Source organism: Brachycentrus maculatus, unplaced genomic scaffold, assembly GCF_059751285.1.
Source record: "Brachycentrus maculatus isolate JH-2025_06_01 unplaced genomic scaffold, ASM5975128v1 h1tg000194l, whole genome shotgun sequence".
Classification (NCBI taxonomy): domain Eukaryota; kingdom Metazoa; phylum Arthropoda; class Insecta; order Trichoptera; family Brachycentridae; genus Brachycentrus; species Brachycentrus maculatus.
Genome location: NW_028280945.1, coordinates 945,399 through 963,726, shown reverse-complemented (window position 1 = coordinate 963,726; position 18,328 = coordinate 945,399). Strand labels below are relative to the sequence as shown.

The 18,328-nt window shown below is 29.4% G+C and overlaps 1 protein-coding gene across 1 annotated transcript in view; it reads left to right on the top strand.

Moving 5' to 3' along the window:
- The window catches only part of LOC148307710 (lachesin-like), a 275,466-nt gene that overhangs the window by 18,633 nt on the left and 238,505 nt on the right, over positions 1–18,328 (top strand). The window contains exon 2 of the mRNA XM_088262956.1: positions 14,397–14,895. Within this exon, the coding sequence (XP_088119082.1) occupies positions 14,724–14,895 (172 nt within the window). The 5' untranslated portion in view covers positions 14,397–14,723. The remainder of the gene's footprint in view (positions 1–14,396; positions 14,896–18,328) is intronic.

The following is an 18,328-nucleotide window of genomic DNA, read 5'->3' as shown; positions in this document are numbered from 1 at the left end:
AATATTATAATAAAATATATCATGATTTTAATACAAACTTAATTTAAAAATTATAAAGAATTTCAATACATATTTTTATTGTATATTTTCATTCAAATACTACTAATTAAACACTTGATTAATTAATTTACTGATTGAGTTTTTTTTTCACACGATTTGAAAACTACAGATATTTTCATCGACAGGTGATCACAAAAACTAACATTATTATTACTGTTATTCGTAGAGGCGGGTGGGAGTATAACTTGAGGGAGGGAAGTTTAGGGTTGGAACTTGGTTTAGGGAACAAACAAAATAATGGTGAGGAATTTGGGAAAATCATATTTTTAATTAATGTTTTATATCAGTATTTATTTTATATGTATTTCTGAATTTGAATAACTTACAAAAATACCATAAGTGGCATTTTGAAATTTCGAAACTAAGAGTAAACAAAGGACATTAATTTTTATATACTAAGAATTTATAAATTTAAAACAAAAAATTTCCTTTTCACCCTTATACGTACTAAGTGGTGTAAAAGTTACTTCATCGAATCGACGCAGTAACATTTAAATCGTACATTTCATGAAAGTACGGTGATCAGTCCTTCATTTTCGATACCAATCCAGAGTGTTGTATATATTATAGTAAATAATCATTTATTTATTTAAAAATATGATCTTTTCACGTTTCAAAGTAAAACATACTTAATGGGATTAGTACAAGAAAAGTTAAATTATTTTTTATTTATGTGAAAAAGTTGAAACTAGATTAAGTTACGTTTTGATATTAAAGTATAATAGTAACTGAGTTATGATGAAGAAAAAACCATTACAAGAGTAATTATATAAGAATAATGAAGTTCGGTTGTAAAATTGAACGTGCTTTTACATAAGTCATATTTTCGGAGCTGAAATGGATTAACTGGGACCTGAAAGTTTTCAGATACCACCATTTTCTCGTTGGCAAATAAACGTAAAGCTGTGCTTAATAAATGACTGCCCATCCATATTGAATGGATTACTCAAACCTTTTATCATGAAAAAGTGTTAAAGTTTTGGCAGATATATCAAATTATTTAAAATTACCCGGAATCATATAAATCGTCCGCACATCGCTAGGGGGTAATACAAACAGGAGAGATGAGGAGTTTTATAATTAAGGTGTATCTAGATCATAGGTTCTTAAATTTATATGACTTATGGCTCCACTTTTTAGATACAAAATGTCACAAGGCCCCCCTGGAAATTTACTTTCTTTAAATCACATGCAACAGAAAAACAATGTGATTTTTTACATACTTATTTACTTAAAGTGTCATTAATAAGAAACGTGGATCGTTTCATGAGCTACATATGTACGCATTATTTGAAATGTCACAAAATCATAAATGATATTTATTTTAAATTTGATTTTTAAAATATAACTCTCTGTGCTAGAATTACTCCCTCAGCTCTCTAGGGCTCCCTGAGGGGCAAGAAGACTTTTGGAACCTGTGGTCTTCATAGTTAATATATATTTTTTCAAAGTCACTGTTTAAATTATTTTATACACAATTATGCAAAAATAGATAATTTTATTGCATAATTTCATAAGTTGATTTGGCACTCACTTTGTAGTAAAATATATTAATTTTTAATTCAAGTTTTACTTAGTAAATACCACTTTTTCTTAAAATCTATTTTGACACGTACATATTTGTGAACTTTTTACTATGTAATATTGTATTTAAATCATTATGAGGAGTAAAAAGCTATCAAATAGAGTAAAGATTTTCCCAGTTTTTTTACAAATAAGATATGTTAGATAATCAACATGAATTCATAAATAATTGCATTAAAAATAACTGTTAAAAATCCGGTAGCGACCCCTATTGTGTATATTTAAAAAATACTTACAATATTTTTGAATACATATTATATGTAGCTTATGAAAAATTTACATTAAAAAAATATAAAAATATATTATACCCTTAGCTTTAATCAAATATCCATTTTTAATTGAAATATTTATGAAACGACGCGGATAGCCCTTGGGCTTCTCTTTGTAAAATGGTAATTCAACACAGATTAACCCTAATTCCCGTATAAAGATAACACGTTTATCATTGTTCACTTTGAATTCATTAAAAATATGTTGTGTTATTCGAGTAATCTGGTAATCGTTTGTGTGAGAGACACTTGGCTTAGTTAGCGCTGTTGGAAAATTTACATACAATTCGCATAACCAGATTTGGGGTACCTCGTAACAATTTGAACAAAATTCAATAAACAAAGCGCCTTAAATCGTTTTTAAACATTCAAACAAGTCATCTTATCAAGTAAAGCTCTGGTGCACCTTATTTAGAATATCAACTTGATGGGTGCTTTTTTTTTAAAAAATAAATTACATTTTAAACGTTTACCCTTGATATAACTGCATCATATTAAAGGTAAAAGCATGATAATAAGAGAAAATGAAATAAATTAAAAAATTATTTTACGTATAATCCCTACTTGCAAAATTTCTTATGAACAAATATTGCATTTATTCAGATGACCGATATTTATCAGGGATTTGAGGCAAAACGCTGAACTGTGCAATACACTTAAGATAATTTTTTTCCGAATTCAGTTGATTTGACTTAAAAGATATAATATTAACAACATTTTTAGTGTGTCCAAATGCTGGTTTCCAAATCTGGATTATCTCCAGTTATTTTTTATGTTTATATTTTTTGTCATCACAACATAGATAAAGAAGAATATAGAAGTCTGGGCTTACAACCGTCATAGGCTGGTATAAGTGATAAAAAAAAATTAAGAAAACATGCGATATCTTACGAGAACTTGTATTATGCTTTTGCTAAGCTTTATTAAAACTTAGCTTAAGATTACCATGTGATGAATATAATATAACGTGGACGATTGAAGTTGTAATTTAGGAGTATAGTATGTGATGAAAATACTACATACTAGATATTTTGGTTTAGTAAAAGGATAGATTTTAAGGTATATGTCTTTTAAATTTAGTTTCGTGCATTTGTTTTTATATAGAAATATTTCATTTACAACATTTTAAGTGTGTCCAAATACTTGTTCACATTTCTGGATTATCTCCAATTACAGGAGTTATTTTCATATTATGTTTTGACATCTCATCAAAGATGAAGAAGAATATGGAAGTCTGGGCATTTACGGGGCTGACGACCGTCATCGGCTGGTTTAAGTGATCACTTTACACACGTGTAACATTCACCAAAATTCATTCATTTGGTGAATGTTACACGTGTGTAAAGTGATCACTTAAACCAGCCGATGACGGTCGTCAGCCCCGTAAATGCCCAGACTTCCATATTCTTCTTCATCTTTGATGAGATGTCAAAAAATAATATGAAATATTTCATCATAATGTTTTAATTTTATTGTCTTGAAGCACTAGATTGGCCCCGGAGACTAAATATAAAAATATTTTGTTCAATCTCTAATAGAGACGAAGTCTTTTTAGTTCGAAATGAAGCTCGAATTATTAAAACATATTTGTCATTATATCATACAACAGCTGGATTTTAAAATAACTTTGAAATGCAGTGTTTTCCTTCTTTTAATTAGAAAATATATGACTAGAATGCCTATCAAAGATTATTCGAAGCATCTTCGTTACAGAAAATTTACAACTCATAAATTGTAAAGGCAATTAAAAATAAATTGTTATTCATGTTATTTCCTGATTACTTTTTAACGAGTAGCTCAGGGAGATGGATTAGTTACAAAAGATCCCGAAATAATCCCGGAAAAAACAATTGAAACAATATTTATCTTCTTCATTCATTTACTACAAAAATAAATTAAATCTGTTACACGTGGCACAAATGGCATAATTGATTTAAATTACGAAGATAAGTAATTTATTGAAATTTAAATTAAATTAGCAAAATGTATCGCAGTAGAATGGTTGTTGAAAGTAAAATATTTGCATTCGCTATTTACTAACATTAACACAAATATAAACTGTATGATGGTAATAATAAGAAGCGAGATTTAAGAGAACGCAGAAAACAAATATAAACCTAAGTTTCTCCTTTCATAATATTTTAACAGAACCACAACCCGTATTGTAAATTAACTCTGTCAAACTATTTTATTTCAATCGCCTGACAGAAATTTAATCTTATCGTATTTAATTAATTTAATAATAAGTCAAAGTCACTTAGTGGTATTTGTACATTTTATACTTAATTTTTACTTGAAATTATATAACGTGAGACGTATTTCGACACACTTATGATAACGCATAAAAATACATGTCACAATAGATTTTAATAAATAGTGGAATAGGGACCTCCAGAACGGTAGCCTAGCGTGCTGACCATTACACTACGGAGGCGGACAGAATAGTGGTATTTAACAAGTAAAAATCTAAATTTAAACCAACTGATTTTTTTAAACACGGTTCATACAAGTAAGGTCTTCCATATAGCTAGTAATGTGTAAATAACACTTTTATATATATTAAGCTATTAATCATTTCTGGAAGTCTAGGCACTTATAATAGCTTGCGACTTGGCATTGACTGACTTAAGTGAACACTTTATAAACTGTATAATGTTCAATATCTTCAATAAAGGAATCTTCCTTTCTTTTGAGAGGATTATATATTGATATATCACCATCGATCGTCAAATGCAGTGCTTTAATACAATTTGAAAAAAATACGTTTAAAAAAAATTGTTAACATATTTCAAATATTTTTTTGATGAAACCTGCCAAGCCGCCCCGCCATCTTGTGTGTCTTGTCGTAAAAAATAAAAAGTATAATTATGCACAAACGTTTTAAAAAATAATATATAAAACTAATATAAATAACTATATAATTATCGTATATACAAATTAATATTTTTGAGTTGAGTTTCATTTAAATAGGCCAGTCGCTTTGTTTGTTCATTTGGAATTGCATTAATAAGCATTATCAACTATTCCTTAGAATCGTTAGGGTAGAGTTTTGGAGCTCTAAGCCTGTTGCGTTAGCCGCCATATAAGTTTTGTACATTTTCAACTTTATACTGAAAAAAGTACTATTTTATTAAAATTAAACACTTGAATAATCCACTTTATCGAGTTTTATTTTTATTTACGACTAGTTTCAAAAACGACAATTGTTTTCATCTTCTGGTACAAATTAAAACCACTAATTAAGTTGAGTTTTAATTTGTACCAGAAGATGAAAACAATTGTCGTTTTCGAAACTAGTCATAAATAAAAATAAAACTCGATAAAGTGGATTATTCAAGTGTGTAATTTTAATAAAATAGTCATGTTATTCTACAAAGTTAATGCCGAATCAATAAATAATATGAAAATAGTACTTACCAAACTTTAGGATAATTTATTCTCTACAACTAATGTCATTCTCTTTTTTCTCTTTTTGAAATATATTTTTTCGTTTACAGCTAAAATATAAATTTTGCTTAAAATCAACTTATAAATATTTTTTTAAAGTACTGTTCTTAATTATTGTAATTACGGTAGAAAGCGTTCAAGCTAAAAGTAATATATTTAGAATAGACTTTAAGAACGCAAAAAATACAGCGTGATTTATTCATGATCATAATGAAAATACAACGGGGAGGAATTTGTGGCATTTTCATTACGAGGGTGGTACATTTACTTAAAACAAATGCATCCACCATTGCTGAGATAACCAGCATTTTATCGCCCTGAGTTATATTCTGGAAGTTGGACGCTAATTGGTGCAGGGAATACTTCGCTTAATGGTACGGAATATTTTTAGAATTGTACTACATGCATACCAAAATCTTAAGATACAACTGGAATAATTTGTGTTTTATCATACAAAAATACATGCATAAGGTATTCAAATATACCTAATGAAAGTTTTTATTTTTTTATTATCACTGCTTCAAAAAGTTAGTTGTGGTATACGCACTAAGTGCGTACGCCGCAATTCAACTAAAATCACTAGACCAATCTTTGAATTTATTTTTGACGTGCAGGAATTGAACTCACGACTTCAGTTTCGCAGTCAAGTGTCTGCACAACTATGCCATGTCACCAAATCTACTATGGAATTTATATCGTTTTGTCGATAATATTCATATTTAAATTAATTTAATAAAATATTCAAATGAAATTAACAGTTTGACAAATATTGTCACAATTTTAATCATTTATTTAACCGCACGAAATAGGTTGGTAAACGAATAACTGAATTGTACATTTAACGTTAATATCGAATGATTCACCAAATAACGGTTAAAATGATACCAACCGTAAGTTGCAGACGACTATTAAATATTAAACTGTTTAAAAGACTTTACAGTTTTTTTTATAATATGAAATGAAATGAAAGATAACTTGACTACAGAAAAAATACATTTTACTCTTTTGTAGCTGTGAAGCGTGATTTGTTTCAATGCTGGATTCCAATCAGTATCCCTGAAATTTTACAAAACCAAAAATAAAATGTATCATGTCACATTTGCTGAATTCGATTTCAGCATGGGATTAATATTTCCAATGTTCGCATGTGGATGGAACAAAATGTGAATACTCTTTTATGAAATCCATATCGACTGAATTAAAATTAAAGACACATCCTTCGACAGTTTTTTTAAACTCTTTTCAACTGAGGACTTCAAAAAAGGTACAATAATACAATTAAAAAATGGTGTAATAATAGAATTTCTGAGAAATTAAGAGATAATAAGTAGGACATAATAGAGCCTTAATCAAGCTTGCCTCTTTTACAAGGCATCCGGTTTGCGCCATCCAGGACGACCACTGCTGACAATTCGTCGGCAGTTCTCATCAAAACTTCAGGATGCGGATCTGACTTGGGATGATGCAAAGGTGCTGGCAGCTGACAAAAAAGCCTGGAGACAGTTTGTGGACTCTATATGCTCCACGTAGAGAACAAATATGGTTAATTAAAAATAATGCTTTCGAAAAAATGAGGAATTCAATCAGTTCAAAACTCATTTGAACCAACATTTATTTAATACAACGTACCTCTTCTCTACCTATGCATTGCTATGGCTCAGTCTGGTTAAATAGAAAATAAAGAAAAAAGAAAGCAAATACTTTTTCTAGATCCTTGTAATAAATACGTATATATCGTGAGTATCTCGTATCATTTTTACCTCAGTTGAAACTATTAACAGCAACAAAAACATTTTTCAAATAAATAATTAATTTTAAATTTCACAGTCCAGCTATCAACCAAGTTATTTCCGTAAAATATCATATTGTGTTTCATAAACTTGCAAACATATTCTAACAATGGCGTACATACATTACAAGTAATTATGCTGGTATTAATGGTAATGTACGTTAACAAACCGGATTATGTGATAGACTCGTTATTCGGTTTGTATATTAACGTTGCTCGGTAATTACGCATAATTGTACGAACATTTTACAAAGACTATGATTTCAGGGCTGATTTAACCATTATTCTATCTAATTGGCACTTCCATGCAGTGAATTCCAACAACAGAAAAAATCATTGCTTGAAAATTATTTTTTACTAAATTTAAGCGCTTAAATATACAATTATTAAATGCACGATAATTCCTGCTACAAAAAGTTAATTAAAGGTAATTACGCATAATTGTGCTCATTTTTTTACAAATCATTTTTTTTTTCAAAAGTAACATTTTTGTTTTAACATTATTTACAAAAAGGCTTCAATTTCTTACTATTTCTGTGAGCCTGAGTGGCTCATTATTAAATATACGATAGGTATTAAATTGTGGTGGAAAGGGTTTGGGACATTCGTTTGAAAATACCATAACAAGGCGATCCAATTGTAATATTTTTTTTCGTTTGTGTTTCTTAATAATAAAATACAATTTATTAGAATTAAAAAAAAAGTTTAATTTAAACATTTAATACATAAATTAAACCCAGACTCTCTGACTCAAGAGTCCCCAAAACTAACTACGGGACCACAACCCGACACTTTTGGAGTTTTTTGGAGTTTAGAATGCCATAACAGCAAGGAAATGACGTGTTTAAATAAAAGTAAAAATTGACCACATGATCGAAGTTCAACCAGCTTTATATGAATGTTCAAAAAGCTGTGTTACAAACCTAAAGACGTCCTGGGGAAATATATTGAAATAATAATTCAAAAGTTATAATTTTTCATATTTTTAATCAATAATTGATTCGGCAATCACATTGCGGAAATATGGATTCATTTTAATTTTAGTTTTTCTTGATAAATACCAGTATTTATTAAAATCTATTGTGATACGTGTTTCGATGCACAGTATCGGAAATAGTGGTATTTACCAAGTAAAACTTAAATTTTTAATCGGTTATTTTTGTTCCTTTGCATTTTTCATATTTTGTTTAACGTTTTTCTTAAAGGGTAAAATTGCAGTTTTTTTTTTTATATAAAACATCTTATTTATTTTATGAAGATAATTTTTTTTTCAAATGAAAGAAATACGTATGTACATGGAAATATGTATTTTTCCTATTTGGTTACTTTATTCTATTCAAAGAAATTATTTCGTGCAAAATTATTAACGCAGCTTTAAAAATAAATGTTTTTACCTTACGACCTCCTCATTTGATTTTTAAATGTGTTTTGTACACCTTTGAGTTGAAAAGCTTGTATATTTAACCCCGAAAGCAAGACCCGCTTTCCACTGAACCGACCCGTATTAATTTAGAAGGACCACAGACGATTTCTCAGGTTCCCACAAAAATATGCTTTCCGAATTAGTGGCCTTAGCTTTATAGCTTTCATTTATCAAGAGGCTTCATTGAATCTTCCTCGAGTAGAAAACTGAGGAAAATGAGTATGGATAGAGAATCAATTTCAATTTAGGGGCCGGTTTTGGAATAAATCTTGCCTTAACGAGAGATTGAAAATGAAAATACAAGAAATATATTTTACGGACAGTACTATATTGGAGATAATTTTCCAATAGAAGTCAAGAATATTCATATTTTTTACATATTTTAAAATCATACTTATTTATATCTTAGTATTATCGATAAAATTCAGAAAGGTGTGTTGAGATGGTTTGGACATGCGAAAAGGACGTTAAAACAAATTATGAGGCGAATGTAGTTGGAAAAAAGAGCAGAGAAAGACCGAGAGAAACTTGGCACGATCAGATGTGTTTTACTTCTGACAATACATGAAAGCGGTCAGGTTAGGACACAAAATAATCGGCGGGCAAGTATAAGGAGATGCTGGAGCGTGGAAGAGTTTGCAAGGACTGAGTGTCGTGGCGTTCTATTCTCTCTGCCTACCCCTGCGGATAAGCGGTGTGATGGTAGTTAGTAAGTTAGTCTACTTATTTTTTACTCGCTGTACCCAGCCTCGCTTTACTGTGGCTTCGTATGCAAGTATTATGATACAGTAAGCAATAATGATTTTTTGAGATTCCGAATTGATTTTTATTCAACTGAAGCTATCCATCTTTATTTTGAATAATTATTTTAGTATATATTTTTACACATGTTTTATATGATATTACGTGAAACATCGCTCACTCCTTTCAACAACGTCAAGATCTGTTGCACTGTAAAAAGTTCAATAAGTGGCTTGATATTTAAAAACGATCTCCTGAAAAATCAAGTTTTTTGATATATATGACGTTGTTGAAAGCAGTGAGCGACATGTGAACCGTATTAATGATGAGTTGAGTATACCTTCACCTTCCTGTACAAATATGTAATACAAAAACTATACATAAGACATTCATTAGTCAGTTGCGACGAATTAATATCAAAATTGTCAAGTTATTTTTCAGGCTTCATTTTATTTTTTACTCAAAATACAATAAAGCTTGCAACAATGGCCTACAGTGCACAGTACTTGGTGTACCGATAAATAACTTACCCGTCTGAATTCATGTTCAATTATAACGGTTGCCGAACGTAGTTACGGTAACCATTGTGTTTTCTGAACGACTCTTGTGGTTTTTGATATACAATATCACAGTGCCGATTTTTTTAGCGTAACAAATAACTTTTTTTAAAGCTGTTGTGTGTCGATACCGATAACCAATGTTTTGCAATGGCTCAATTTTGTAAAAAAATATTTTTAAATAACGGGCTTGTAAATCTAATTAAATTAATTGAATTTTTCTATTTAATTATAATTTTATAACGCTCAGTCATAAAAAAATAATCCGTATTAATAAAATAATAAACTATATCCAAATGCTGATTTTTTTATGGGACGAAAAAACTTCTCATGAACAAAACAGTTGCACAATCTTTGTTTTTTTTTCAGAAATATATATTTTTTTTCTTATTTTAGAAATAAATTCCATGGAGTCTTCATAGAGAGGTGGAATACTAATTTTTAGAATACTCAATCGACATAAATTGAACGCTTTTATGTTTTCTGTATAATGCTATGCATAAAACAAATTCATATTTTTACTGCATATTTTTTTTTATATCGTTATTTATGGAAGTCAGTATCGTTTAAATTTTTAGTTAAATCTAAAAAAAATGCATCTTTATGATAATTCGATGAAATTATTTCTTCAACTGCTTAAATTATTATTTTTTATAAGTTCAAATAAGTTGTAACGTATGTGCAGACGAAAGGAAATTACTTCATCCAACATTCTCGAACATTCTAAACGCGTAAAGCCCGACACAAAGTGATGGCTAAATTGTCGTACAGTGCAGATAAATCGCAATTTTCGCAGAACTCTAGCAAAAGTTTCGACTCTTTGAAATGTTTCTACTTAAAATTTTTGCTTTGCTTGGTATTCCATTAGTGCTATAAAAAAAACAACCCAATTCTTCTTTCAGCGAACGATTTCTAATCTTTCTTTCATATAACTGTACTGTCGCGTCCTCGAAATAATTTGATCATTGACCCACATATAAATGTATTATCCTACCGACTCGTTCTTGTTATTGAATAATATCCTCAAAGTATTTTATTTCTTGCTCTGTTTGTAAATCAATTCCGAAATTTCCTTTTTTTCTTTCTTGAAAACATAAACACGTTCTTTTGTAGTTTATTTTTGTATTTATTTATTTTTAATTATGATAAATAATAACGAAAAATACAATCCCACTATTGTTAATTATCTTTTTTCAAATATTTGTTACAAAACTCCAAGTATTTTTTTATGTTTGAATGCAACGCTGTCAGTATCAAATAATTTAAATTTGACCAACGTAATATCATTCTTCTTATAAATATACATACAATAATCATTAACACTCTTTTCAAATGGAATTTTCTAATTAATTTTATTTATGTTACGATGTATAATTTCTTAGTAATGAAATATATTCACGTTTTAAAGAAAGAGTTTACAAATCGTAAAATATTTTTAATTTGAACTTACATAGAAGCGATTTTCTTTTTTTTCTCATTAGTCGTGACACGATTGAGATATTTTTTATTAATGATCGTAGGAAGTTCAAAGTTCTTTTTTTAAAATAAGCCACTCGAGTTTAAGACTAACTGTGTTTTCTCCATCAGTTTAAGTAATTGATACGAATCTGTATGCATCGTGAAATGCGTAGCATAAAAGCTACTGGGAATTTATATGAGCCTCTACAGTAACTAAAATCTACAAATTAATAAAATTTGAACAAATTTACCCCTTTTGTTACTTATAAAACAGTTTACTATTAATTATGTTTTAGTTTACATTTAGACCTGAGGTTGGAAGCTTAGCTTCCAAAACTAGTAGTTATAAATAAACTCAAGTGGTATAAAAACAAGTGTTTTCTTTAATAACTTGAACTAGTTTCGTTGATGAAAACTTTGTTTTTGAAAAAAAAACTAAATATATATCTAGTCACTTAAATATAGCATATATACTAAAAAATATTGCTATTTAAGAATGTTTTTATATTTTTTCCTTAAGTTGTACAGAAGAAACTGAGTTTTTTCACACTTTTCTAAATTTCGAAGGCTTATTTTTATGTTTTTTGAAATGTGTAACGAACTATGTAAAATAACGGACTTGTAAAACTAAAAAAAAATAAAATATTCAGTCAGTAAATTTTTAGGAAATTTGGTAATTTACAGGCCATACGATCTATCATAGGCTGGTTAAATGATCGCTTAACTCATATATAGCATTCACCATTCTACACATGATTGATAACCACACTACTCAAATTTCAAGTGAACAAGTACTTGGACACACTCCAAATTTTGTGAATATATTCGACACCAAAACTGTAATAATAATGATCATAGTACGACAATGTGCTGGTCTCGGCGGATGCGCCTTTCCAACGTCGATTTATAAATTTATATCTCCGCAGTTAATCATTACTTAGTGAGGGAGAATTTATTATAATAAATGCCACATCTCCCACGCTCAAAAAAGGTACGGCTGTCTATTCTATTTTCGATCAGTCGCGTGTCGCCGGAATTTCAAAATTAGTTTGAAATTCAAGCGTCAAAACCATCTGCCACTCTTCTTTGCACGAAAAAAGTTTGCTCCATTGGTAGAAGCATCTTCCAGAATTAAAAATCTTTTTTTTTTATATTTCCAATAAAAAGTTTTCGGAAAGGTTTATTTAATTTTGCAGACCATTTCCTTAATAAAAACTTTCGGGAAATATATTATCTGCCTGTCAGTATTAACTCGGAATGAAAGGATACCCACGTTACATTAGTAGGTAGTTTCGTTTAAATTTCACAAAATCACGTCCAAAGTTTCAACTTTTAATTTCGTTCTTCGCCTTTCTTTCCTTTAGGGTTAATTTTAACAAAAACACGTTATTCTATTGGTTTGTCCCGTAGTGATATCCCGTTATATTTTACCAAAGTAATTTCGAAGGACTCGTACACATTAGCTTCTAGTTCTACGCTACATAAACTAGCATGAATACGGGTATATTTTTCTCTTTTTCCTACTGACTATTTCTCCTCAATATAATTTCACATATTGCACTCATCTTTCTCCCTTAGACCATTTGAATCGGTATTCCTTCAAATATATTCCACTCCTAAATGCAAGAATCCGGAGATCAGGGCTGATCACCTTGCCTATGTATAATTAAGGATAAAGGTAACACAGCGATGATTTTATGGGATATTAAGGAACCGATACTACGAATATCTATCCGAGCAAAGAGAAATAAAAAAAGTTTTTTTTCAAAAGAGAAATATTTGCGTTTTTAATATTCACACAAATATTTCTATTTCATACTATTTCTGTGAGCCTAAGCGGCTCATTATTGAAAATAGGTATCAAATTATGGTAGAGTGGGTTCGAACCGAGAAACTCCGACTTAAGAGTCCGCGACACTAACCACGGGACAACAACTTTATTTGTAAAAGGTATTTATTTGGGAAAGGTATTTGCAACCATTATTGACTTCTTTAAAGTTTTTTCGCCTCCGTAGTGGTTAGCACATTTAAGTACCATATTAGGGGTCCCGGTTCAGAGATTTTATGGGGGATATTTACAAATATAAGTGTTTTTCACTATTAAATTAGTTCAATACTACCATGGACAAGCACCCGAAGCACAAAACTGACCAACATGCTTTCATTTCTTCAAAAAAATCTAAATAACATTCCATTTTTTTTAACTTAAGTTTTACTGGGCTGACGTCCGTCGTAGGCTGGCTTAAGTGATCACTTTAAGAGTTTCTGCTTAATAAAAAATACTTGCTTTCATCTCACCAATAGGTGTCTCTAGTGAAGTTCTTGTGATTCAAGAATAATGTTTCAAAATTGGTTCGTATATACTTATATATATATATATATATATATATATATATATATAAAAAAAATATATATATATATATATATATATATATATATATATATATATATATATATATATATATATATATATATATATATATATATATATATATATATATATATATAGAATTTCCAAGAATTTGAGTAGTGTGGTTGTCAATAATAGGTAGAATTGGTGAATGTTAGACGTGTGTTAAGTTTTACTAATTACATACCACTATTTCTTAAAATCCATTGTGACACGTGTTTCGATGCATTCCGCATCAATTTATGATATTTAAAAATGAAGCGTTTTGCATTGAGACACTACCACACACACTATTATATACACTATTGGGGCCAGGTCAGTAGTAGAAGTGTATGAAAAAATATCCTATCAAATCCTATTAAAGAAGCGTTAAATATGTAGCATTGTTATTCCATATTTAACATTACTGAAAAATGCTTAAGGTTTAATTTGATTTATTGTGTTACTCAAATTATCGACTCAAAAATGTTCACATGAGGTTTGTATATAGCAAACAAAATTATTTTGAAAGCATGCATTGCTTAAAATTGTATTTTTAAAATATAAACATAACGTATGAAAAAAGATGACAAATCGATAAAATGACAATATTTATGTTCACCAAATTTATTTTCCAATAAATTTTATAATTCATTTCATGTTTTTTTTTTCTTTTCAGATACCTGTGCAATGTGAACCCAACCGTGTTGAAAAAACTGAAATAACGTTTTTTTTCTTCTTCGAAGTGTTAATAATCGCCTGAAATTTCATTGTTAAAAAAATAAGTTTAAAATATTCAGTGAAATTTTCGAGAAAGGTAAGATCGATAGGGACAGTGATCCGAAAAAATTGAGACATTTAAATTCATAAACAGTGCTTTGACGTTTTGTTCCTTTTTGAATAATAATGGTTTAATGGCATTTTAAAAGTACCGGTCTGCCATTTAGCGTGTCGTGCTTGGCGACAACACCCTTCCCGATATGGATCATTAGGTTGTGACGTCACCATGATAGGGGAGGGTTCCATTAGTCCACGTGTCTCGGCTCTAAAGTCCCGGCCGAAAAACTGCAAAATGTTCTGCGCCAGACCGAGATTGAAGAGGATGCTGGGATTTATCTGGATTATCGAACTGTTTCTGTGCTATGCAAGAGGCGGACTTTTTGTCCACTGCGCTAATGGTAAGTCTCTTCTTTGTCTGTGTCTTTATCTTCGTTTTTTCATAATCAATTGTCTTTTGCAAACTTTTTATTTGTCTATACATTGTACGTTGCACTTTTCAGTAGACTACACAAAACGAAAAGTATGCTCGATCAGTTCTTTTAATGTAAAAACTGTACTAGATATACACCTAAAATAAATAAATAAATGTATCGGTTAGTCATTATTTCATTGATTAAACAAAAATGAAGAAGAATATGGGAATTTGTTAAATATCAGTCGAATGGTTGAATCGAAAAGAAATAAAAAGCTCACATTTTAATGATGTCTGATTTCACAATGATTGTTTGCAAAAACCAACGAAAATATTAAAAATATATGAAAAATCAATGCAAACAAGTGATATCAGCTTTCAACAAGCATGCTGTCAGCCATGAGTCATGTTAAGTATTAATTACGTTCAATGGAGCTGTCATTACGGTAAAAAAAAAGTGATCTCCTTTCATAGGTGACGAACAATTACATTTTATTGATAAAGATAAATAAAAACACGATCGTATTCGAATGCAACGTTGTGTCAAAATTTCTAAGCAATCAGTGAATGAACAAAGGAGATTTTATATTTAAACCGAACATTTATATTTTTTCTAAGGTAGATGTATAATTTTAAGAATAAAATATTAATTACTTTATCCCTCAAAATAACATACTTTCAATCAATCCAAAATATTTTTAAAAGCTCTTTTAATCCGCCATAAAACCAAAAATTGAAAGCAGTCTGATAAAGTACATTGTTTCCGTGTTAATATACTTTGGATCTAAAAAAAAAATCATTGATTTTTTTTAATGTGTATTTTCTTATATTATTTATTTATAGATTTGAGTTTAATTTGTAGAACTTCATTTTAATTAACGTATTAAATGATAAATCAAACGCTGATTTTTTGAATCTTCAATGTTGTATTTAATTGTTGAAAAAACAGATAAAAATAAATTTTGTGACAATTGTTTCGCCCAGTTATGACATTTTTTAAACGAATGTAAAGATTACCTTTGTTATATTTTCTTAAACTTTCACATTTAAATTCTTCCAAATATAATTAACCGTCAAAAAATAATCGGTTAATTTCGTAAAATCGCATTTACTCACCCACCCACACTAATATCGTAAGCAACTTTTCTTTTTGAGAAACTCGTAATAAAAAGTTTTAAATTCGGGAATAAACAAATGTGGGAATTCAGGGTCTTTAAAAACGAGTTAAAACTTGACTTGGAATCTTAACCCCGAGCTTTCAGTGGGAAATTAACTTTAACACCGCGTGATATACGAGAAGATAAGTACCTTACTTACACTTGTATGCGTGTAATAAAAAATACCATCTGTTAAAATACTCGGAGAACTAGGGTGTGGGATCAAATTTACATTAAAAAGGAGTCGGGTGAGGCGTTAAATGTATGTTCGGCGGAGAACTTTAAGATCTTTTAGAATATGATCTTTCGTGAGATTATAGATTGGTCTTCAACACCTCAGCGCGTCAGAATTCAAATACATAGACAATGAAAGTATATCCAAGTAATTTGTTGAATGTTTTTCGCAGATACTTTGTGGCACACTTTGTAAACTTTATAAAAAAATATACCATACACTGTTTTTGGGTGATTCCATTCGTAGCTCACAAGTTGTCATTTGGAGTTGACGTATTTGCAATGCACAATAAACAACAACATTTAGGAGTATTTTTCCCGTTTTTTTAAATCATATTTTCATATTGTGTACGAAGTGCTTGGAAGTTTTTGGTATCGTAAGGGAAGGGTAATTAACTTTAACTTAAATATGAGTATTTCAATGTTTTAGAATTTAGTACATAAACCCTGATGATTACAAGGTTCTTGTCGAAACCGGTTGGATAATGCGTACCAATAAAAAGAGGTTAAAACAAAGTGGTTTTATTTTTAAAATGTTTGTTTATACTTCAATAATTTCGAAATAATTGATAATTTTGCATTTTTTTAACAGATTTTTTCAAAATATTAAATAAAGTAGCAAAAAAAATATTTTGAATTTCTGAAATTTCTTCCAAACTGATATGTACTATTATACATACATGTTTTTGCTAGATTAATCTTTCTTGATTATATATTTCAAAATATGTATTCAAATATTAATTATATTTTGTCATCTCAACAAAGATGAAGTCATGATTATGAAACATAAAACATTACGAAATGATGAAAGTTTGGGTAATCAAAGGGCTTATGATCTGTCATAGGCTGGAAAAGTAATCACTTGACACACGTGCAACATTCACTAATTCTACCCATGATTTACAATAACATTTCTCTTTTTTATATTTTAACTAGAATAAGTGAATGTTGCACTATGTAAAGTGATAACTTAATCAGCCTGCGACAGGTCAAATCTCAACATTGATGAAGAAGGTAAGTCTGGGCATTTACATATGACCGTTTAAACCAGCCTATGACGGTCAAAAGCCCTGTAAATGCCCACATTTCCATATTCTTCTTCACCTTTGTTGAGATCTCAAAAAAATGTTTTTGTTTTTGTTAATCGTATTTTTTGATGTAACACACATTTAAAAATAGGTAGTCCCAATGTGTGGATAAGAATTGTCACCCTTGTGGGTGAAGGCTCGCAAAACTTTTCTCTCTTATTCATTAATTTTTCGTATGACAGTGCGATAACAAAATGGCTATTTATTACATCCAAAATGCTGTTTCATACACTTGTGACAATTATTATGAAATTCCCAAACGCTTTCCAAACTGACAATTGTCATTTAAATTGGACAGCTCCAGAACTAATCCGGGACAAAATCTAAAACACCCACAGCTGGGGCAATATGGAGTACTAAAATCTCATTTATTTTTAATGTACAATACCGACAGAGGCAGATTTAGGAGAAGTGCTCTTGTTAATAAAGAATTTTGACGGAAGATTCTCAGCCCATATAATTTATTTATTTGGCGGACGCCGATTGAAAAATGCCCTAAACGAAATACACCAACCAAAATAAATAATTATATCGATTATAATTTTTAAAAATCTTTTTTAAAATAATTTTAAATACAAATTTTATTGGGTAAAAACCACTATTATTTAAAATCTACTGTGACACGTATTATATCGTGTCACAGTAGATTTTAAATATTCATTTCGTATCATTTTACGGTGTTTAAAAGTGATGCGGAATACATCTACGTATTACAATGGATTTTAAGGAACAGTGATATTAACAGTGAAATTGTTTCTTCCTTTCAAAATGAGATACATATATTATTCTTCTTATACATAGTATTCCACTTCACTTATTTTCGTTAGTACTTTATCTTATTCTTATAAAAATTAAAACCGTAAATGTGGAATAAATCAAAACACGTATCGCAATATATTTTGGAAAAAAATGGTATTTTACAGGTAAAACTTAAATCTAA